At 39.5% G+C, this 23,047-nt stretch overlaps 1 protein-coding gene across 3 annotated transcripts; it reads left to right on the top strand.

Moving 5' to 3' along the window:
- The first annotated feature begins 261 nt into the window (after positions 1-261).
- Positions 262-22,605, top strand: cfap54 (cilia and flagella associated 54). 3 transcript variants are annotated; one of them, XM_084942342.1, is made up of 57 exons: positions 262-495; positions 1,223-1,328; positions 1,626-1,775; positions 2,022-2,187; positions 2,359-2,417; positions 3,015-3,158; positions 3,497-3,610; positions 3,832-3,933; positions 4,267-4,459; positions 4,557-4,649; positions 4,749-4,861; positions 5,025-5,139; positions 5,727-5,812; positions 5,944-6,045; positions 6,185-6,332; positions 6,511-6,566; positions 6,707-6,835; positions 6,982-7,219; positions 7,448-7,581; positions 7,701-7,898; positions 8,016-8,108; positions 8,205-8,393; positions 8,481-8,599; positions 8,701-8,848; positions 8,946-9,101; positions 9,197-9,319; positions 9,744-9,866; positions 9,962-10,082; positions 10,856-10,945; positions 11,034-11,160; positions 11,283-11,385; positions 11,601-11,689; positions 11,782-11,979; positions 12,223-12,398; positions 12,490-12,635; positions 12,911-13,120; positions 13,271-13,470; positions 13,896-14,031; positions 14,689-14,818; positions 14,981-15,142; positions 15,233-15,442; positions 15,629-15,716; positions 15,890-16,060; positions 16,170-16,236; positions 16,723-16,908; positions 16,994-17,080; positions 17,168-17,287; positions 17,884-17,931; positions 18,239-18,380; positions 18,746-18,906; positions 19,158-19,312; positions 19,393-19,462; positions 19,635-19,794; positions 20,011-20,168; positions 20,821-20,967; positions 21,092-21,212; positions 21,821-22,605. In XM_084942342.1, exons 1-57 carry the CDS (start codon positions 350-352, stop codon positions 21,877-21,879), a joined length of 7,581 nt encoding a protein of 2,526 aa, XP_084798468.1. In that variant the 5' UTR covers positions 262-349; the 3' UTR covers positions 21,880-22,605. The 3 variants fall into 3 exon arrangements, with proteins under 3 accessions (XP_084798468.1, XP_084798467.1, XP_084798469.1); XM_084942341.1 differs by having other exon boundaries at positions 12,487-12,635; XM_084942343.1 differs by lacking the exons at positions 21,092-21,212; positions 21,821-22,605 and having other exon boundaries at positions 12,487-12,635; positions 20,789-20,937.
- Positions 22,606-23,047: the final 442 nt, after the last annotated feature.

Raw genomic sequence — 23,047 nt, 5'->3', positions numbered from 1 at the left:
CCTGTCCAAAAGCTCAGCAGAAATATGTGCTGAATACCTTTTCCTTAAGGGCAATTAAGGCCTTTCAGGAAGGCTCTCCAAAACGTGGTTAACGTTGTTTATCGCAAACTATAAGTTTTCCCTAAACACGGGAAACGAGTTTTTATTCTTAAACCCAACAAAAGAATAGAAAAGAAACAAAGAAAAAGAAAGGAAATACGGTATCCACAAAGTCGGCCCTATTAGCGTCGCTTGTTACCATGGTGATGTGTCTTGTCCCGGTCTCAGACTGGAGCAGTTTTGTTGGTGTAGTTGGAAATAACCAACATAAATGTGCTAGCCTGTCAGAATCGTTTTTGTGGACGCAGAAATGGATTTACCAGCGTCGTATTATGGGGAACTTGATCAAAGAAACCCAGTACTTTCAGCTTTTAAGCGAGAGATTAACTCGTTTATAACGCTGATGAAACAAGTGGCTTCGTCGAACAACCAGGACAACAGCACTTATGCTAAAGGGTGAGATGCTAAAAAGCCAAGTCAGCGCTAGCTTATAAAGCTCATATTGACTTATTATAGGAAACTTTAGCTTATTAAATCAACGTAGGCTTATTTAAATACATTTTTATAGCTAGTTGCGTGCAGTTTTTATTACCGTCATTGTTCCACTAAAATGTATTTAGCTAATAATAAATGATACACTGTGTAGCTTATAATTAGTATGGTGTTTATGATTTGACCATAATATATAGAAATGTTTGATAAGGTTCAGTTACTAGTCTCAAACACTTGGCTTGTACTTAAGAAAAGTCTTGAGTGCACCATTTACATTTTTTGCTTTGCTATAACTGCAACACAAATCTGCTGTATAAAGCAGGATTGCAGTGGCCTTTAATAATAACTTCAATATCATACTGCAAGCTATACTTTTTAGCAGACGCTGACAGTTGCTGCAAGCCAGCATCATTAAAAAAAAAACAGAACAACCGAGTCATCAGCGTACATCACAGCATAATTAAAGGCTTTTTCCTATCATGCATCCACTGAATGTCCTTGTTTAACTTTTTAAAAAGATCATGTAGAAAATGAAAATAACAATGTTCAGTTTGTCAGTATCCCAAAAAACAGATTTGAACATATTTTATATTACATAGATCTTGAACAAGTTAGAGATCTCTTGATGTTGATGTTTGCTTATTTATGTTATTTATTTTAAAGCTATGCTTTTCTGAATTCATTTTCAAAGGATTAAAATTCTGGTGGAGATATGGAAAAAGTTCAAACATCGACTGCCTTTGAAACTGTACCAGGAGCACATGTTGCAGATTGCAGATTTTCTCTTTGGAATAAAGGTATTTGACAAATCCCCCAAATTAGAATACCTACTAATATTTGGTTACCACAGACTTTTTCTTTGATTAAATATTAATTCAGTCTGTGCGACGCAGTTTTTTCAGTCACTATTGTCAGTCTTGGTTGCTGTGAATTCTTTGTTTTACTACTTGACTCATTAGTTTTGTTCTCAGTATTTGCAATCTTGGTTTTGCTGCAGTAAAACTATAAGAAGCCTTTGGATATGTTGTCTTCTGCACATTAATTACATGTTAACACATTCACAGTGTTATTTTTCTTCCCTCTGCTTCTTCAAGCTGTACCAGCTGGCTCTAAGGCAGGGCTACAGTCTCCACCTGTCACAGTTCAGCTCAGTGAAAATAACTGACATCACAAATGTGGATCAGTTTATGGCCTGCTTCTTCCCCAAAGGGCTTGATACAGACCAAAATACCTTTGCCATGAAGGTAAGGTACACATCACTGTGTGACTGTGTGTGTCCTGTGTATCTCTGTTTAAAATGTTGTGTAATAACTGTTTCCAGGATTTGCTTTGTTGTTTTATGCTACAAAGAAAGTTTACTACATTGGCTGAGGTCATTGACATTTTGAGACATTTTTATTAAAAATCTGCTATTATTCTGTATGTATCCATGTGTCTGTGCCTGTGTGTCTGTCCTCTATATGTGTGTGTTTGTGTCTGTGTGTGTACAGGTACGTGCCATGCAGGGCTGTGCCCTGTGTATATTTGAGCTGGAGAGACAGCACAGTTTCCTCAGCCAAAAGGGGCTCTGTAAACTGCTGCGTATGCTGAAATTCATGAGGACCATGATGCAGGCATTTCAGCAACATGAGCACCTCTACTGGCAGATATATAATGGTATATTAGAAGAACTTGTATAATTCAGTGTGATATTTCTATCTAGGAGTAATCTTGGTAGAACAAATTGAGCTCTCAAAATTTGAAGATAAAAATGAAAATGAACTGTTCATAAACTGTTTATCTACTATTGTATTAAGTAGTAATGTATTTCTATCTCTTGTCATCCAGGTTCATTACACATTTACAATGTCTGCCGTTATTTGATGACTATGCAGTGCAGCGCGCAGGTACTGTTCACTCCTGCCACTTTTCACTTCTGCTACTCATTCCTAAAGCAGGGATGTCAAACATAAGGCTCACAGGCCAAAATCAGCCTGTCAAGGTCTCCGATCTGGCCCACTGGGTTACTTTAAAAAATGTGAAGAAAGGCATACATTTGAGGTTTTTAACTGTGATTTGTAAGTTTTACAACTTTTCCTAATGATAAAGACCTCGTCTATTGCCATTCATACTACATCAAAGTAAGCAGTAGATAAGCAAACAAGTTCCAAGTTTTTTTTACTCAATCAAAGTGGGCTGTATCTGGCCCACGATGTGAAATGAGTTTGACACCCCTGCCCTAAAGGAAAAGAAAAACATGAAGGATGGTGAGAAAATCATGTGTGACAGAGACTGAATGTCTAACTGAATGTTGGAATATGGCTTTGGACTGATCGTGAGTGACAATATTTCAGTTTTAGTTGATTGAGCCTCTGCACATTGCAGAACACACAACTAAATCTGTGTAATATTGTTATATAATGAATGTAGTGTATAATAAAATTGTGTAGTTGTCTTTTTAATACTTTGTGATACTCACAGCCTCCGTTTGTCATCCTATTCAGGCACTGGAGTACCTCCTGTGGGCAAGCATCAGTTTGGAGTTGTCCATCCCTCTCATGACAGCTAAGTATCTGCCAGTGATTGTCACACTCTACTGTGCCGTCTGCCAGTGTTACTATGACAACCATGCTGAGGTGCAGGCGGAGGTGAAATACGTCAGCGTCAGACACCTACAAATACACGATTTGATCCATCACAGGCTGATCTAATCAGTAATAAATGCTAATTGTAACTTGGTGTTGATCTTTATGTAATTTTCTTAGCCTGCCTGCTGTTAATCAGCACAAGGCACTAAATTATTCCTCATGCTTGACTGTACAAAAATAAAGTCTTGCTGGTATGGTTAACCCATGAGTATATTTGCTAATTACATTTGTTTGTATATTTTATTTTGAAATGCAACCATCATATTGTTGCAATAAAAGTTAATTGGAGTCTGAATTCCCATTTTGGGCTGTGTTTGTGTGTCCTCAAATGCTCTCAGGAATTTGCCCGGAGAGCCCTTGGAAAAATCAACGAATTAGCAAAACTCGGGGAGCACAGTGAAGTTCCTGCCACCAGAGAGACTCAGAGAGCTTACAAAGATGCCTCCATCAAGGCAAGAAACTTGGCCTTGAGATACATTAGCACACTATGTTGTTGTGATAAAATGCTGTTGTTTCTCAGTGTGTTAGATACACCAATTTCCATACTTGCATGCTCACAACTGAATATAGTCACTTCTGAAGAAGCTTACTTACCTTGTCAGTGTTTTACAGTATCGCTGTGCTCTTCTTTGGTTAACATATGAAAGGTGATTGAGAGCGTTCTGTTTTTCAGCTTGGTGCCATGATTTTCAAGCGAGCAGCATTTGAGACCCGAAAGAGACCCAAAACCCTGTACAAGAGCAAAATCAAAAGCACCCTGAAGGACATACCTAATGTAATGGGATCTGCTTTACTGCCATATCATCATATTTAATGTTAATTCTTACTTTTAAATGCAGTGTAATTTAGGGGCTCTTGTTAGTTGTTTAACGCTGTATACTCTGTGTTATCACCTTTAAATCTTCCATCACTCTATGCATTGCCTTTGTTGGATTTCTTTAATAATAATAATAATTAAATAACCCCTAGCCATATATTTTAATTGTTTGAACCTTAGATTTCTGTTTTAGTTCTGTTTGTTTTTTACAACCTGTTTGCTTCTAAGGAAATCTAATGTTGTGAGTCGGTGTTGTAACTAAAATCACATGCCTATGTGTGTGTACTGTAGGTGCCATGGCCTCGTACCCCAACAGAGCGCCTGCTAACAGGCTTGTTTGAGTGCAGTGCAGCACAGTTCCTGGGCATTTTGGAAGCACTCTGGGACAGCAACACGCGGCCACTTCAAATGAGAATGCCTGAAGATCCGGAGCTACAAGAGGTCTACTTGGAACTCCTGTCTGCTGGAATTAGTTTGTTATCTGGTTAGTGAAACAAATACACAATAAAAAACATTTTGTGATTTCAGTAAGGTGAGGGATTCTGAGTGGGTAATGTACATGTATGGCCGTGTCTGTCAAGGTGTCACTGGTGAGCAGAGGTATGATGACCACCCGTGCCTGTCTCCTCTTGTACTGACACAGAATTCGACTCTGATAGATTTAGCCATTTCAGGTGAGTCATTTTGGTCCTTTATTACAATGAGCATGTGTGTTTGTTTTGTGCATTGCTTTAAAAGTCAGTATGAGATAAGGAGATGTGTTGTGTTGCTAGGAGAAAACAAAATACCCATCATGTCTGCAGTGAGGTTCATCAAACTGCTGTTTCAGTACAAGCAGCTGGATGCATTTACTGAACTCAGCACAGAGATGCTGCAGGTTTTGACTGTAAGTAGCACACAAGCAAAAATGCTTTAATTCATATTAATGAGAAAAGTGGAATACATCAGGTTTCACTTGCATTTCAAGATTGATGATTCGGTTTGGGGCGTCCACTGTTTGAATGATCATCAGGGAAGTTTTTATTTAATTTGGCTTTCTCTAATCACAGAGTTTGGATGGCCAATTATTCAGGAGGGAAAAGCAGGAGCTTGCTTTGCTTCACAGTTTCAACATTTTGCTGTCTACCCAGAGGAGCCCTCCTAAAGAAGACATCACAAGCAAAGGTAGCAATATTAAATCTGCCACATACAGACTTATTACATTTTTCAGGCTCCAAACTTTTATTTTGAAAAATAAACCTTATTAATAAAGGATTCATTAAATAGCTTTCTGCCTCCCTGTCCTTGAATTTTGTGCTTTTAAGCTGCTACAGAGTTTATCAGTATTTTTACCGCATGTAATACATCCAGTTTTTATCAAAATTAGCCAGCAGATTAGTATATCTGGAATCTAATTTTTCAAATCAGCTACCCCAGCAGCATGCTAGCACAAAGTCTGAGTAATGTTCAATCAATATTGTGAGAATAGAGCTGGTAAAGGTTTAGATATTTCACTGAAAGCAAGTAGGTATTATGTAACTTCTGTCCAGGGATCACCACTTACCTAAATCAAATAGAGTACATATGAGAAATGTCAACTGCAAAACATGTCTGGATCTATTTTTTCGTGATGTTTTTAGATCAAATAATGTACTAAACATTGATTAATTGTTAGTATGGTGGTCAGTGGTGAGCCTTGGTTCCTCAGATTATTCCAAACTAATCTCAGCAATCACAATATAAAGTGGTCATGTTCTTTTATGTTTCCACAGACCAACATAAGGCTTCACTTTCTATGAGTGATAAACTGACGGATCTGGTAGAAACCCTTCACAAGTCCGTCTGTGATTCTGCTCCTGTAAGTTTCTATGCCACGTACTGTTTGCAGGTGTTTGTGTTGAGGATAAAGGATTAGGGTTCAGGCTAAAGTTAGAATTCAGAGGAGGAGATTTATAAGCATTTAAGCTGTGTGTGTTTGTGTCTGTGTAGGAGGTGCAGCCAGATGCAGACCTGATTTTGGATATTGTGTTGTTCCTGTGGGGTAAGATGAAAGCGGTGATACAGAGAGATCCTCTGCAAAATCATGACAAGGTGTGTGTTCAAAAAAACATTTCCTGCGGCTGCTTCTGACTTTATTGCTGTTAAATATAAAACTTTGCATACTACATTCATGAATTTTCATTGTTCTGTTCATTTGTCTTTTTTGCTGTTTGTAAATCTATTTTTGCAGTGGTTGTGGTGTCTTTATGTGTTGTATGAGGTGGCCCTCGCCTGTGACCTGGCAGCTGTTGACTGTATCATGATAGCAGAGATGAGCCACACACTGGGCATGCTGCTCGAGAATGCAGCTGAATATTTTCTTGAAACTTCAACGTCAGGTGCGAGGTTATTTTCTGCCACTTGCCCTGTTACGGTCTGCTGGAGATTTAAAGTTATTGTTGTTTGTACTGTATCTATTTGATCTTGCACCGTCACAAACACACGCATACGCACACATGCACTACAGACACAAACCAAAACTTTGAGAATATTTTTATTCTCATGTCTTATCTCCAGCAGTTTGCGAAAGAGACTGTGATGATGCAAAGCCAAACCCTTTCTCTATTCTTGAGGTATGTAAATAGACTGGTTGGACATACCATCAAAATGTGAACAAATGACATCATACTGCATGGTGCTATTGGGCAGTGTCCTGTCTCTTGTTTACTGAAAGTATGAAGTGAACTTTTTATATGTGTGTTTGTGTTTGCAGAGTTCAAGCACCGAGCTGCTTCAGAAAGTGTGTGAGGTGGTAAAGAGGGGTCTCGAAGCTTTGGCAAAGGGTGTGGCTACGCTGGCCCCCCAGGACTGCTCAGCTTTCACTGACTTTGCGTTCATGCAGGTACACAGTCATCTTGTCCCACACGCATTTCTAGCATGTTGGTAAATATTCTTTCTCACATTTACTGAGTTTATTTAGTAAATCTTGTATGGGCGTGCAGTTTTTTGTTTTGTTTTTTTAAATTGCATGTGTTCTTCTTCTGATAGAAATTTAGTCTCCAGTCATCGGCTTTTTCCACAACCTCTCCAAAATCATCAAAACACAGAAATGAAGACGATGAAGTAAATCTGAAAAAAGGAGAGGTGGAAACTCAGACAGAATCTGACTTTAATGGCTGTCGACAAACTGAAGCCACATGCACGTATCTTCTGATCAAAGATCTCCACCTAGAGTTGGACATTATCCTCCACAGGGCTTCCCTCAAGTTGCTGCAGCTAAATGCAGGTCAGAGTTGCTCTGGTGGTTTTACTCACCAGTGATTTTGGACAAGTAGTTTAAGCTCTGCACTGACTGAAATGGCAAAATATTGCTACTTCACACTTGCACATTTATAAACACAAGTTAAAATCTGGCAACAGTAAATCATAGTTAGAGGGAATTAAATACATATGCTTACCGACAAGTTGTATGTCTGAATATAATATAAATTGTGAGTAAACTGTCTTTGTTTAGTTGTAGAGTCTGAACTGTTGGACCGGATCAAAAAAAACAAGGTGTCCAAAGCTCTGTTCCTGATCCAGAAAGCTTTGCTGGTGTACAACAACATGGAAGAAAGTGACATCAGTGAAACCAAAAGTCTGCTGGAGGTTAAACAAGCAGAATACTTTCACAACATTTGGTTGATTATAGTCACATTTTGACTTACTGGCGTTTAATATTAGTTTTAAGGACATGTGAAAATTATACTGCTGTGCGCTGTTGATAGGATGCTGCTACCCTCATAGAGAAAGCAGGTATGGAGGAGAGAAAAGTGTACATGTCCTCAACTCCTAATACTACATCTGAAGATAAAGGCAAAGTAATCAAGGAGGACGGACAGAGCCCTCCACCTCCTCCTGTCCTACTCTCACGCAACGTCCACTCCATGACCTTTGCCCCAGCACCTCATAACTTAGAGGGACAAGTGAGATTTACATTTAATTAGGCCATCATTTTACTAATCTTAATAACCTAACGGTGAGCAAATAATCCACACATGTTCAACACTTTTTGAAATCTTTCTTCTTTTGTTTCCTTTGAGGTGTGCTGGTACCAGCTTTGCAGTCGGGTAGCTGAGGGCATAAACCGGAAAGTCCGGCTTGGAGACTGCAGCCTGTCAGGAACTGGAAATATGGTGCAGTTTATTTCTTCACAGAAGAAGAATATCAAGTGTAGTGAAACTCATTTTTGTCATTATCACTTACCTCTGTGTATATGATTTTGTTTCAAGGTACCTGCTGTATCTGGTGAGTGTGTGCTGAGGGTGGAGGGTCTGGAGCCCAATCAGAAGTATGTGTTTGCTGTTGCAGCATACAACAGTCAGGGAGAGCTACTGGGCAGCACTATAGGGGGGACAACATTACCACTGTTGGCATCCATGCCTGTACCGCTGCTCTCTGCTTGGGCTCATTTGGCTAAGGTACAATTTCAAGCTACTCTACACCTGTACCAAGTAGACAGAGAAAGGTTTGGGCTATGTTTTTAGCCTTGTTGACTTTTTCCTCAGGTGGCTTTTCAGACAGAGCAGTATGCTGTAGCAAAAAGAGCCTGCAGAGAACTTTGGAGCCACTGCACCTACCCTGACAGTGAGTCCAACAGCACAGAGGGTAGACTAGCCACCACAGGGTGAGGAGGGAAACACACAGCACACAGTACCTGTCAAGGAATTTTCTTTTTTGTTTTGTATTTACTTACCTCCTACTCTGTCTTCATTTATCATGCTAAAGACTACGCAAAGAAATCCTGCAGTACTCCTCTCTTCACTTGTGTCAGCTGTTTCTCACGTCCATCTTCATAGAGACAGAGATCAACATTCAGCAGGGATCACTCTATTGGGACTCATTCAGTGACAATGGACCATTTATCTGGGAAAAAGTAAATACCTGAGTCTTGTTGAGCACTGTGCAGTGACACTAACTTATACACTTATTTTGCATTTTCTAAATGGAATGCTCTTCCTGTTTGTACGCAGGAAGCCAGACTGGCAGAATGCGAGCGAATGCTGGTGGCCATGGACTTGGCGATGTGTTTGAATGATGCGGCTGCTGCTTTGCAGGCTGCAGTTAGCTGCTACGGGCTCCTGGCACCTATAATGTTCCATCAGATTACTTGTGACTCTGTGGTGCAAGTATGCAACCACCACGTCCATAAAAGTATTAACAGTATAACATAGTAAGAACTATAAATGAATAATCATACCTCTGTTTGTGTTCTGGTGTTTAGGTACTAAAAAAATGCTTGATGGTTTTGGAGGAGAATTCAGGTCTTCTAAAACAAAAATGGACTGGAAACACCTCAGAATCTTTTATCCACATGATAGCCTGCATCACCTACTACCTGGCAAAGGTGTGTGTGTGTGTGTATGTGTGTGTGTGTGTGTGTGTGTGTGTGTGTGTGTGTGTGTGTGTGTGTGTGCGTGCGTGCGTGTACATATTGTTCATGTTAACGTGTGTACAAATAGATAACCTTTTCTAATTGTATGCACAAGTTTTAAAGTTTTATACATAAAAGTTTTGATTACTTCTTGCACTCATTGTTTGCATGTATGTATTTGCACTGCATATTGGTTGACAGCGCTCCGTTGGATTTACCACTACCTAAAATCTTTTTGTATAGTTTGAGACCATGCTACAATGCCAATCCATTTGTGTATTTATTATTTTGTGTTGACTTTTACTTACATTTACAGTGACTCACATGGAATTTAAAATAAGAATAAAATCAAAACTTTGTGCAAACTAACTGGGAACTCTTCTGTTCTTCCTGACAGACGTTACGTGAGCTCAGGAAACACGAGATGGCCAAAGCACTGATGGACTGTGGCTGCAGGCTACTTCAGGATGTCTATCATGCCCAGCTGCAGATTAGGAGACTCACCAATCAATCTGAGGGTGTAAGAGCTGTTTTCTGGATGCTGTTGTGATATATTATGTATATACTTAAGTAAAGTACGACTTCTAGCATTTTTGTGCATTTCCATGTGTATAGCGTAAAACGGCAGATCAAGCCACAGTCAAGAGTGAGATGAAAATAAGTCGTCAGCTGAAGGCACTGGAAAGAAAGAACAAGAAAATAACAGTTTCAAAAGGAACACACACCCCAGAGCCTGGTAATAAACACATGTACTCACACTGGTCCTGTTAGTGGTGTGCAAAAGTCTCAAACCATTCCTTATTTCTTTGTATTTTGCTACGTAAATGGGAAATTGGTGCAGTAATTTAGTGAAATGTGGAAACATACACTGAAATACAGTAAATAATGAACATCTTTATTCTTCAACACAGCCTAAACTCTCTTGGGGATGCTTTCTTGTGATTTGCAAGTAGTCAGGAATTCAGGAATGGTTCTCCGAGCTTCTTGAAGGACATTCAAAGCTCTTCTCTGGATGTTATCTGCCTTTTGTTCTGTTCCCTGTCAACATGACCCTACACTGATTCAATAATGTTGAGGAAAAGCCAATCGATTAGTGATATTGTGTTTCTATTCAGCCTTTACTGCATTGACGATGTGTTTGGGATCGTTGCTATCCTGAAAAATGATGCTTTCCAGATGATAAGCATCTGGAAAAGATACAATTTAAAATTATTTGCCAAGTCTTAAGTGGCTTAATAAAAGCATTTTCTGAAAATGGTCATGTACAAGCACTAGACTGAAAATGAGTGACAAAATAGCCAATGTCCAAAACCCTTCAGAAAGCCTCGGGTGTTGTTCAACGACACTTAAAAAATTACAAGGTTGACTCTTTGAAAACAAATCAGGAAGAAATTAGGGATGGCACAAGATTTTTGCACAGTAATGCTTATAGAAGAAAGTTTGCATTTTTGTTATTAATCCTGTAATTTTTGGACTGATTTCTATGTATTTTTTCATATATTTTTCCAGAGACTTCTCAGACACTAACCGTCTCAGAAGATCCAAACGTATTGTACGAGCTGATCTCCAGTGGCACATTAAAGGATGCCTACATGCATGGTAAGCTGTATAGTCTTTCATATTTTTTTATGACGTAATTATTAGTATTGCTAATTCGTAGGTTTGTTCGTGTGTGTGTCCTTGATAGTAATGAAACTCCGACGCAAGGTGTATTTTACTGAGTTTGCTGCACTGCTACTCCAAAGAACCATGAAAGAAGGCCACATAGACCTTGTGTTGGAATGGGGGCAGAGCCTGTTTCAGTTTCTTTCCAGGTGTGCTTTTAATATAAAGCTCTTCAATATATTTTTAAAAGCTAAAGACACCTAAAGATATCAGAAAGATATGAATGTCTGTTTCATTAAGTAAAGTTCGTGAATAGTTTTCTCTTTGGCAGCCGTGACGAGGCGATGGTACTGTCCGCTAAATGTTTGGAGGGGCACGGTCAGATTAGAAAAAGAAGTGGAAACCAGAATGCAAAAGGAAACGAAACCTCCCAGGTGATGATACAACATGTGCACACATGCATGTAGTTAATAAGGGCAGGAAATATCTGAGTTACACTGACAAAAATGTACATTACATCTCTGAATCTTTGGCTCACCAGACTCAGTTTTAGTGCCAAAATAATGCTGCGACTTGAGAGAAAACTTTGTTTTTACTTTGTTGCTGCAATATCAACTAAAAACAATAACATGTGCTGCCCTTTAAACAGAACAAGAACTCTTCTTCACATGATGATACAAGAAAGAAAGCAAAGCATAAATTGGCACAGAATATGCTTTTGAAAATGAGGACTCACAGGTAGAGTATCTGTGTTTTTGTTTTTCTGTTTTCAGGAGGTTTCTTGATCATTTCTGTAAGTCCATATATAATAAATGTGTTCATGTTTGTAGGGAAGTGCTGGCTATGGAGAACTTGCTTGCTATGATTTCATCTGTGATGCAGCGCCAAAAGAAGAGGCTACAGCTGAGGCACACTTGCGCTGTGGAGAGGGTGTGGAGATCACACCTGAACTACTGCATGGCTCAGGCCCATTTAGCAGTGTTTTACCAGCGTCTGGCCCAACAACACAGAGGAGACCTGGAGCAGAGGTTCACACACAGAGATGCCAGATATTATCCTTTACTTTTTCAGTTTTTTTCTCTTTGTAATAAAAGACACACTGAATACGAACACTAAGAAACAACATTTTTCTGATTGATGCTAAGCAGCTTTGCCTTGTTTTTGGGTGGCAATGTATTTACTTTTACGTGTATTATCTGAGCTGAGATACTGTAGTACTTCACATGGTTGACTAATTATAAAATGTCCTGCACTGTTTGTTCTTTTAACAGATACAGCCAGTTTCACCCTTTGTGTTTTTCTCTGGCTTACTCTGGTGTCCTGGTATGGAGGAACAACTCGCAGCAACATGAGTTGGAGTCTTCAAATGAAGCTGTTTTACATGAAGACTCATCTGATCACATGGACTATGTGATGACAGCTCACAAAGATAGAGGAAGAAAGGAAGGTGAGAAGAAAAAGGCACACGGAAAATAAAGTGAAGAGAAAAGCTAGCATCTGGTCTGTCTGTCATCATTTGTCTTAATCTTTTGTAGCAGTTGATGGCTCTGTCGCAGAGGACAGATGTAAGGAGGGAGAGGGCTCTCCTCAGTCTGTGGAACAGCAGATGGAGGCACAGAGGTGCACTAGTGCCACACTGCTGGAGTCAATTAACAAAGTTGCTGTGCATCTCCGGAGAGCTATGGTACCATTGATACATATGTGGATGTAAACTTATATATGACTTTACAGTGGCTCATCTGCATCCAACTCTAACCCCAGCATCCTCCTGTGTTACACCAACCTTCTGCATGTCCTCCTTCACTACATACGGGAACATTCTCTGTGGTCTTCCTCTCTTCCTCCTTCTTCAACAGCCTTTGTCCAGTATATCCACTCCCCCTCCTCTGCACAACTTACAGTCCAACCTGAGCTGTCCCTCTGATGTACTCATATCTAATACTGTTCATTATTTTCCAGGTGTTGGCTCATCGTGGCAACCACTGGACCACTCTGCAGTGTGTGTGTCAGGCACTGTGGGACCAAAGCTGCAGAATCACTGTCCTTGTACAGAGAGCTGCTCAGCTTGAAACTCCATGTACGATTACAGCAGAACAGCTACACAGTATTCTCACCCCACTGCTGGTGCTGGCCACTGACTTCATCATGGACATGCTGCAAAAACTAGGGGTGAGCTTCACATATTGCTATTTGTACTAATAGCTGCTTTCTAAAAACTTGCACATATTTTTATTCCTAGGAAAGTATAAAGACAAAACCACAGCTTACATGTCACTATGTGTACTTTTACATTTTCATCTGCATTTCTGCCCCTGCTAGCTCTGGAGTTTGTATGGCAGTGACTTGACTGAAGATGAGCTAGAGTCCAGTCTCCACTTCTCAGTCCCACTTGATGACAGCACCCAGGTGGATCTGCGTTGGGTCCGCACGTTGGTGTTGCACACTCTTGAGCGGCTCCATGACAGTGGCAAGTGGGAAAGCCTGGCCCACTTTGCTTTACTTTTCAACTCATACACACGGTGAATAAGACGTACTACAAATCTTCTTCTTCTTTTGGCTGCTTCTGTTAGTGGCCGCCACAGTGGATTATCTGCCTCCATCTAAACCTATCCCATGGATCCTAATCTATCACATCAACCGTCTGCATGTCCTCCTCTCAGGTCTTCTATAAGACTTATTACAAATAGAAACATTTGTTAGGGAGAAGTAAATCAAATGCTCTTTGAGGTCTTGGCATCGCAGGAGATTTGGGTGGGGTCGTTGTACTTTGCATGAAACATAAATTCACCATAAGAAGCCAGGAAAACTCAAAATCATGTAATATAGAGAAACTTGATGAATACTGTGTTTTTTCACTTGTTAATGACCAAGACATTTAGTTCCTCATAATCTATGTTCCTGACAATGCTTTGTGTGTTTGTTTCCATCTATGTAATGATACCAGGGATCGGTATACTGTTATCGTAACTCCTCTGCTTGTCCACGCCCAGAGGATGTTACTTGAAAGAATAAACTCTTTTGGAGGCCCTTCAGTCCCACAGCCACACCATGTCAACACACAGAAGGCCACTGGAAAAGAGGTAGCACAGACCCATACACAGAAACGCACACACAAAGCATAGCAAAAAAAAAAAAAAAAAGTGCTCGTGTGCATGGGTGAATGAGGCAAGTCGTGTAAAGCGCTTTGAGTTCTCAGATAAAGTAGAAAAGTGCCGGTCTATTTACCATTTACACTCCCATTTACTGTAACTGTGGCTCACTTAGCTACCACCTGAGATACCACCTTTAAATCAACCTCAGACTCCTCCTGTCCATGTGTCAAGGTATTCTTGGAGAAACCAAAGTTGCCCCTGATGCATTTATCAGAGTGTGAGTGTGTGTGAATATTAGAAATAAATGCTTAGGTATATCTAAAAGCACCTTATGAATGTGTGTGTGAATGAGAATTTTAGTAGGACGCTCTTTGAGTAGAAAGGGGCTATATAAGTACCGGTCGTCATTTGTTGGTTAAAAATCAAAGTGTAAGAAGTAAAACTAAGGCAGTACAAATGGTTTTATACAGAAATATTGTGGAATATTTGAAAAACTTAAATTATTTCAGTTAAATATCTCATAACTCACAGCACCACGGAATCTATGTTTGTTCTAGTTGCAGTCCTTAGTTAATTAATCTCTTGTGTCTACAATCTTGCATTGTCTGTATTGTGCAGTAAATGAGTGTATATTATGCTTTTCAGGTGACCAATAAAAGTTATGCAGGCTGCCAGCTTCTCAGTGGTCGGATCCATCACGCTGCACAGAAACGGCACCTTCACAAAAAAGCAGCACTAACAAACTCGATTCCTCGAGAAGCGGTTGATCTTACAGGTTTACACAGCCAAACAGCTCATCTAAAATAATGTTAACACTGGTTTGTGTGCAGTAAATAGTAATGACTAAATACCAGAGTAAGAACTAAATGTTGGACAATAACTTATCAATTGCAGCAGCGCAGGTGTCATATTTTCATGTACATGCTGTATTTTTAAGGTGCAGAGATACAGCACTCCATGTCCCTCGTTTGTGTCCCACTGGATGTAGAGGACACGCTGAGCTGTTATCATCAAGCTCTTGAGAAAAAAACATATTGTCTTCAGATGTTCCAGCACAGTCGCTCACTGCTTGTGCTGCTTCTGGCAAACACACAACCCTGTAAGCTCATCACTGTTTGAATAACACATACACATGTCGCACACAGTATTTTAAATTAATACTTTTTGCACTGCTTGTGTCCCTCGTGAGGTTTTATGATACCGACGCAGCATTGTCGGAGCCGAGGTCTCAGCCATTCAGCGAGCTTTGTGAATTTCAGTCCCGTTGTTATGCCCACTCCAAACATCCAACCATGTGACCTGACAGAGGAGGACTACAGTACTCCAGATGCTATCTATGGCTTCCCTATCAGCCGTGACCACTTGCAGACTATCATTTCTGCATACTCCACTTCTATAAGTACGAGAACAAAAAATGTTTAGAAACTGTCGAGACATTTATTGCACATTTTAAATAAATAAGGCAAATATCAACAAATGCAGACTAAGTGACCTTACAGCAATATAGGATGAAGACATATGAGCACATATTTCAGTGGGTCAGATGGTTTACTGTCCTTATAATTATCATTCACCTTTTCCTCAGAATACCTGAAGGCTAACAGCCGTGACTCCCTCAGAGTTCTGGCTCTGCATGAACTGGGAAACCTACAGTTCTACAGTGGAAACACACGGTTAGCAAACTGTTGTACACGAGTGTGTTGGAACAAGTCTTCAGCCTTGTATTTAAATGCTTTTACTTGTATTTAAATACATTTTCAACCTTTTATCAAAAGCAAAACTCAGATTGGCATAATTTATGATTTATTATGGTAAGAATTTTATTCCTGGTGTTTTTTATTTCCAGAGCTGCTCACTCATGCTGGAGTAAAGCCGTAGATTGTGCCTTGCAGAGCTCAGGTGTTTTGGAGAAATGGGATGGCGCGTCGCTTGGGAATGGCTCCCTGCAAGAAATTCTAAGGCAGGCTGGAATGTGGGGATGTCTGCAGGCGGCTGTGGTCACTGCTAAGATAGCACAGTAGGTTTCACTGAGGTTTATCATTGACTTGATGTGTTTTTTCATGTGTTTTCCAAGCATACACCTTTAGGTTTCGCCAACTCCTGCTGCATGTTTTTTGGTTCTGCAGGTTTATCTTAACTTCTGATATCAACCAGCGGACAAAGTACTGTCTCCTGTCTGCTTACCTGTTTAAGGTAAAACACATGGTTTGAGCAGATATACTGTTGCGTGTTTTAATGTGTAGGTATGCATGCGTATGCATTCATTCCTACATTCCAAGGGCAAAGCATGTAATAGACACCCAGTTCGCTTTGCCTCTCCAAAGGGTGAAATGGACACGCATGCAGAAGCTGCATTACCAACAGGGGGAGATAATACATTTAAGCCAAGACATCAGTAGTGAGCAAAAATTGTATAAAGTGCATTCTAGAGTCTTTAATCACCAGAAACGATTAAGCTAGGTGCCTAATATGTATTTACATGTAAATATGTTAATAATGTCTATGTAAATGATTTCCCCTGATTGTTTTAATGTTGTCTTGAAATAAAATATCTCCCTCTGCTGTTATTACAACTTACTGCAACTTCTGCACATGTGTCCACTTCATGCTTTGGAGAGGCAAAGCATGAAGACACAGTGGACTGGAGTGTCTATTACACATTGTTGCTTCCTTCTTTAGAGTTTGCTGTGTTGCTCCATGGCTCAACCCCAGGCAGACCTCCAGTACGCCTCCTACAGCATCGGAGATGAGTTGCTCCCTGGAGTTGACCTTTTCTCCGAAACCCACAGGCTTCACCTCGGCACAACTGTGTCGAGCCTGAACTTCATTTGCCACTGGCTTTTAACCACTGGCTACTGCATCATGGTACACACACACAAACACTGCCCGCTATTCATCAGTGCTTATGATAAATAACTGGCTTTGTGTTAAGTTGTGTTTGTAATTTCAGCTGCTTCCTACACTAGCCCTCTATCTACATTTTGTGGGGACTGCGTGCAGAGACGTACAGCACACTGTTAAAGGCAAAATATTGAAGGTCAGAATTTGTTGTTTTTCCTGTGTTTGTATTCAAGTGTTTTGCTCTCATGATGGATTTTCTAATCTGCCTGCGTGTTTTCTGCAGATACGTGCCCTTACTGAACTGTGTTTGTTCGCTGAAGCTGTGAAGGACGCAGTTCAGCTCACACGTGGAACAGGTGTCCTTCTGCCTCATGGACAATACATTGGCAGTGCCTGTGTCCAAGTAAGAGCATTTTGTTTTTAGAAGCTGAAAGAGAATTTTCAGTGTCTTTCCACATTTTCATTTTTTTTCATTTTCAGTACACTTGTGTCCTTTGTTGTCTTGGGAAAGGTTTTTTTTTTAATGCATTGAACTTATAAAATCATCCATATGGAATTCTTAATATAGTTATAGTAATGATTACATTGGGGTTTTTTGTGTATATGCAATATTTCACTGTTGTTGAGATTATTTCAGTTACACTTCTGGCCTTGTGCAGTTTTGGCCTTCTCCTTGAAATGTCATGTGCAGTACCCTCTCAGGAAGCCTGTCATATCTGATCTGTTTTAAACTGTGAGCTGGTCCGTCTTGTGAGCACTGCAAACTTCTGGTTATCACATGGTAAAAAACTGATTTGAAACACTGTAAAATGCTGTTTTTCTATATGTCATAGCACAGCGATTAGCACTGTTGCCTCACAGCAAAAATGTCCTGAGTTTGACTCCACCACCAGGTCGCAGCCTTTCTGTGTAGTTTGCATGCTCTCCCCACAACCCTGATAAGAGAATTGATGGATATATGTCATAATTTCACATATTTTTTTCCTTTCTTTTGTGCAGCCTACAAAGACATTCTGTAGCAACAAGTCTCTTCTGGACAATGCAGAGGTATTCTCCACATTACTGTAAAGTCACACTTCAGAGTTTAAGTCTCTTAGTCATACTGAATTGGGTCAACCCCCTTGCCCATCCGTCTCATTCTGGCTTTCCAGGCAAATTTGAAAACACAAGTTAACCAGATATATGCACATGAAGTCACAAACATATATACAGAAGTACTGTACTAACCTCTTTTTTGTCTTTGTGCTGCTGTTTCAGCTGCATACAACTTCTTTTAAATAGATGCTCTCTAAAGTGATCTACTTCATTGGATTCTTATGAATGTAATCTGTGTGTTTGTGGTGCTTGTGTTAAGGCTTTGGAGGAACTTGTGAACTGTGACTTTACTCCAGAAGTCTGCACCCTGTATGGACCAGCACTGTGCCTCAGATTTAACCTTGCTCGTGTTGAACTAGTTCTGGCACTTACTAATGCTATCGCAGGCTATCCTGTGCCAGGTCTGTAATAAGAATAATTCTCTTTCTTTTGTTTTGTTTCTGTTTGAGGTGATTTAAACAAAAAGATTAGAGGTAAAATTGACTCACATTTAATATATGCGTTCACATGAAAAAATTACATTATTGTATACATAGTGCTGACTCTTAGCAAAAAAATTGCAATCTAAAAAGTTAAAGATGATTTGTCCATTTTTATGGGAGTAATAAATTTGCATACACTCACATTAAAATATACTGTTCTGTATTTGTGCCCTAAATGTTCAAGTTCCCTTTAAAAGCAACTTCGGTGATAGAAAAAGTTGAGCGGATGAGGCAGTTTTGATGCTTTACAATTGTGAAATTTCAAAAGTGTGGATGTTTTGCAGATTCTGTGGAGGGAGAAGTTTGTATCAGCGTAACAAGTTGTTCGGTGGACCCAAAAGATGATGAGCAGGACAGTCCAGACACTGATGACTGCTGTCCAAAGACAGGAGAACAGAAAGTTCTCAATCTTGATGCTAAGAATCTAACCCCAGAAAGGATTAAGGTAAGACTCTTGGGGATTTAAGTTTTCTTTATTTCCTCTCCTCCTTTTGTAGTCCTTTAGGTAACATTTACGCAGACTTTTTGATAAGACTTTCTAAAACCTCACTGAAATGTATGAAAACAATCTGACCGAATTATCTCAGGCTTAGTAAAATAATTATCCATTCACAAGTACAGGGTAGGATGAGGTGAGGCACACCCTTAAGAAATATGAAGTCAATTCTCAGTCCTTTGTCATCTTTTCTGTTACAGTTCCTTTTGCTGGAACGCGCCTCCTCGTGGTTAAACACCATTTCAGAGCAGCTTGAATCTCATTCCTTGTGCAAAATGGAAACCCTGGAACTGACGATAGAATCCAATCTTCTAAAGGGCAACCTCTACATGCAACAAGGACATACGGCACTTTGGTACAATGACTTCATGCATGTCTACTGTGTACATGTGTATATCTTACCTATCCTAACCATTTTTATGTCCCCCCCTTCAGCTTTGACATGGCAGTTTCATCTTTGAAGCTGCTCCAAACATCACCTGTGACTGTGAGAGGATCCTGGGCTGTAAGTGATTGGGCAAAATATTTATATAAAGCATTAACAGAATCGAGTAGGTTGATCCTTGAATGCTTGGTTACAGCAACTGTTACATTACAACCAGAATTGAATTTTAATTCTATAAGTAATCATAACAAGACAGCAGAAATGATTTGTTGTATACATGATCTTTCTTAAGGATGATAAAGATTTTGGTGAGTCAGACGTCCAGAATGGAGACTGTCCCGGAGTAGTTGAGGCCAGTGAGAGGATTGGAGTTCATCTGTGGTTACATTGCCGCTTGGCTCTGGTCCACAGCCTGGTTGCCCACAACCCTCGCACCATTGAGCTTTTACCAGGTCTGGTCACGTGTTTGCTGTCTTTTTTTTTCAAAGTGGTGGATTGTACCACAACTTACTACAAACATTATTACTATTACAGTCACTAAAAAAAGATCACAAACTCTTTCTCATTTTTCACATTATAATTTTATTATAATTATTAATATTCCTAATATTTTTATTATTATTATACTTTTTGTTAATTTACGATGTACGTGGCACCATCTTTTCAAGGTAAGAACATTAATGAGGAAGCAGCCCGGGTGTTACAGGAGGGTCTCGATGAATGTGCACTGTGGGGAGACCTTGACATTCAAGCCCTGCTGTTGGTTGAAGGTGCCAGACTGGAAGCCCGGAGAGGCAAGACTGACAACAGCATGACAATGCTGCAGGTACCATTGCACACAAAGACAAACACATTTTTTTCATTCTTTTTTGCAACAAAAGTAACGTGTTGAAAAAAGCATTAACAGAGCAGGAGACCAGAGCATGCGGTGTACATGTCTGATGGGTTGAATTCCAAGGCCATGCAGTCCTTGATTTAACCTAGATTTATACATGATCTTTGAATAATTCGGATCAGTCTATACGTGATCCAAGTTTGAAGAACTCCCTCAAGACGTTCCAGAGATTCTTGTGTTCAGCAGAATGGGACAGAGGTCAGTTAGAGACCCCATTCTCTGGTCTGCTGACTTAGTTTCCTGAGACAGTGGCTGTTAGTAACTGTTTATAAATGCAGGTAAATATAAAAAAGCTAAGAAAAAAAGCTAAATGAGATTAGATTTAGGTAAATGCAGTCACTCTTTTGGTCTCAAACTAGAAATAGAACGTGGACACTCTTGAGTTGGTGGCTCACATGATCAAAAATCTTGTTGTTTTTTTGACTTCATTAAAACTAATGAAGTGTGCACATTAGAAAGTGTGATTTTTGACGTCATGGATTGAGCCTGTATTTGTGATATAATTATCAGCATGGCTACACTGAACGTGCAGTGAATTAAAGTAATCACAGTCTCGGCGTTCGCCGTTTGTCCCGGTGTGTAGAAAGCAGTGAGCCTGCTGTCAGGACGGACACGCTTGCCACAGAAGTCTGTCATTACGCTGGCTCAGGCCACTTTGCTGCTCAGTGACTTAAGAGGAGCACAGAGTATCACACCTCTACAGCTGATGCAGAAACTGCTGAAAAAGCAGGCAAGTGAAAACACAAACACTAACACACATATATGTGTACATCATATTATCGCTGTATATTCTGAAAGCAGACAAACATAACATCATAACATTAACATTGATCTTTTTCCCCCTCTTCTTTCAGCTGTATGATTTTGGTGAAAGTGTGGAATTAGTTGATGGAAAAATGCGTCTCTTTCCTCCCGGACCAAGAAACATCTACCTCCCATACTTCAACATACTAAACCAGACCAGTTTGCAAATTGGTAAATTAGGAACATTCTGTTTATCATGCACCACAAAGTACAACTTGGCCTTATGAATGTCATGAGTTTTAAAAGTATATATTTACAGACCGGCCGACTGATAGGCAGACGGCAGCCCTGTTATTTAGAGCTATGCTGCAACAAACAAAAAAATAAAAATAAAAAGTTCATAGTTTGAAATTTAAAATTCAGTATCTCTGAAAATGGATTTCATGCAGAAGGTGTGGATCGTGAACCCCAGCTAGGATTTTACACTATACTCACTGAGGACATAGATGATGTTCTGTTTCCAAAATCTTCACCATTAATTGATCTGGTCACTGTTTTTTAAATCAGGGATTTATTATTCAGACTTTGAGTATTTTACAAACATATTCCGTTGTTTAATGCCTTTACTGGAAGCCCCAGGTGATCTTTTTAAATTACTATTACTAAGATATTTAATTTGCTGTCATTAGAAGGTTAGGAAGATCACTACTAATATTTAGTTAGTATCACTACCAACTAATAGTAATATTAAAAGTTTAAATTACTACATTTTGGGTAATTTTTCTGTGAATAAATGTCTAAAAATGTCATTATTCTATCTTCTGCATCGCTTTCTGCAGGCAACATCCTGGGTCAAAGTAAAATGGAGACACAGGTTTCTGCAAGCCAGTCATCATAGTCCACTTCAAGGCAGACTTTGCACCACTCAATCCAGAATGAGAGCAACTCGAGCAATTTCATCTCCAAGCAATCCAACCATCTCCAGTCCTAAATTACTTAAATGCATCTTTTGTGCATATTTAACGATAGAGATGGATGCTGAAGGCTTTTATTTTCCTGGAGACCAAGAGTCTTGTGGACAAGTTTGTGTAGCAACACATTATTTTATCAACTTAGTACATAAGAGCCAAAATACTGTATAGTTTCGCATTTCTGGATATTTTAAGTCACTTTTAGTTAACGTCTAGAATAAAATGAAATGGTATGCATTAATTTAGCGCCTTTTAATCTAAGGTACTGAAAGTTCTACAAAGCATTGAAATGCAAATGTTCATTTATCAAGTCACACACACCAAAAAGATCAGCCATGGGTTTGGTGTCTTGTCCGAGGACACTACTATGCGTGAAATTGCACAGGCTTGAACCACCAACCCTGCAAGCTACCCCACAGCTACACAGTGCTACCAGAACTCTGTGTAGTTTTTGTTGTTCTTCTTGTATGTTTATCTGCATCAGTAAATGGGTCAAATAAAATAAACACAAAAGAAAAGAGTAGTTTCAAACTGATGTATGAAATATGGGAGCCAGACAACTCTGAAAAGATGGACACAGATGTTAAGTAACGACTATTCGGTATGGCAATGCAATGATACAGATACTTAAAGTAAAAGTATTCATATTTTGATCAAGTGTGGGTAACAAGTGCTTTCTGTCAGAAAAGGAATCCTTAATCTCTGAATTGACTTTTCTTTTTTGTTTCACAACAGGGTTGCACCTTCACCTGGATATTCTTCTGCTATAATTACACACTCTTTCTATCTTTCATTTCATTTCAGCACACAAATAACATCAATACAAACAAAGCATCAGGAGTATCAAAAATAGGTGTCACCAAACATTAATTCTGCCTTTTAAATAATTGTAACTAAAATTGTAACTAAAAGTTAGGAAGATTTTCATTTTTGTTTTCCTGTGAACATTTGTACACCATTCAGCCACAAGCTTTTGACCACAGACAGGAAAATAAAAACAGTGATTATCTTATTAAAATACATTGTTCCCCTGGGAAACCTTGGGTCTTCCCCTTGCTGGATTTTGACGCTAAAGCCATCTTAAATACTGCACTC

The sequence above is a fragment of the Perissodus microlepis genome, chromosome 10 (assembly GCF_051167445.1).
Source record: "Perissodus microlepis isolate ML-2025 ecotype Zambia chromosome 10, ASM5116744v1, whole genome shotgun sequence".
Classification (NCBI taxonomy): domain Eukaryota; kingdom Metazoa; phylum Chordata; class Actinopteri; order Cichliformes; family Cichlidae; genus Perissodus; species Perissodus microlepis.
This window is presented reverse-complemented; position numbering and strand designations above follow the sequence as displayed.

Bases quoted from the DNA above. Each gene is read 5' to 3' on its own strand.
- cfap54 (XM_084942341.1), top strand. From the start codon at position 350: ATGGATTTACCAGCGTCGTATTATGGGGAACTTGATCAAAGAAACCCA. The intron at 8,600-8,700 runs GTGAGGAGGGAA...ATCATGCTAAAG, and splicing joins GGTAGACTAGCCACCACAGG to ACTACGCAAAGAAATCCTGC. The intron at 19,795-20,010 runs GTCTGGTCACGT...CATCTTTTCAAG, and splicing joins CACCATTGAGCTTTTACCAG to GTAAGAACATTAATGAGGAA.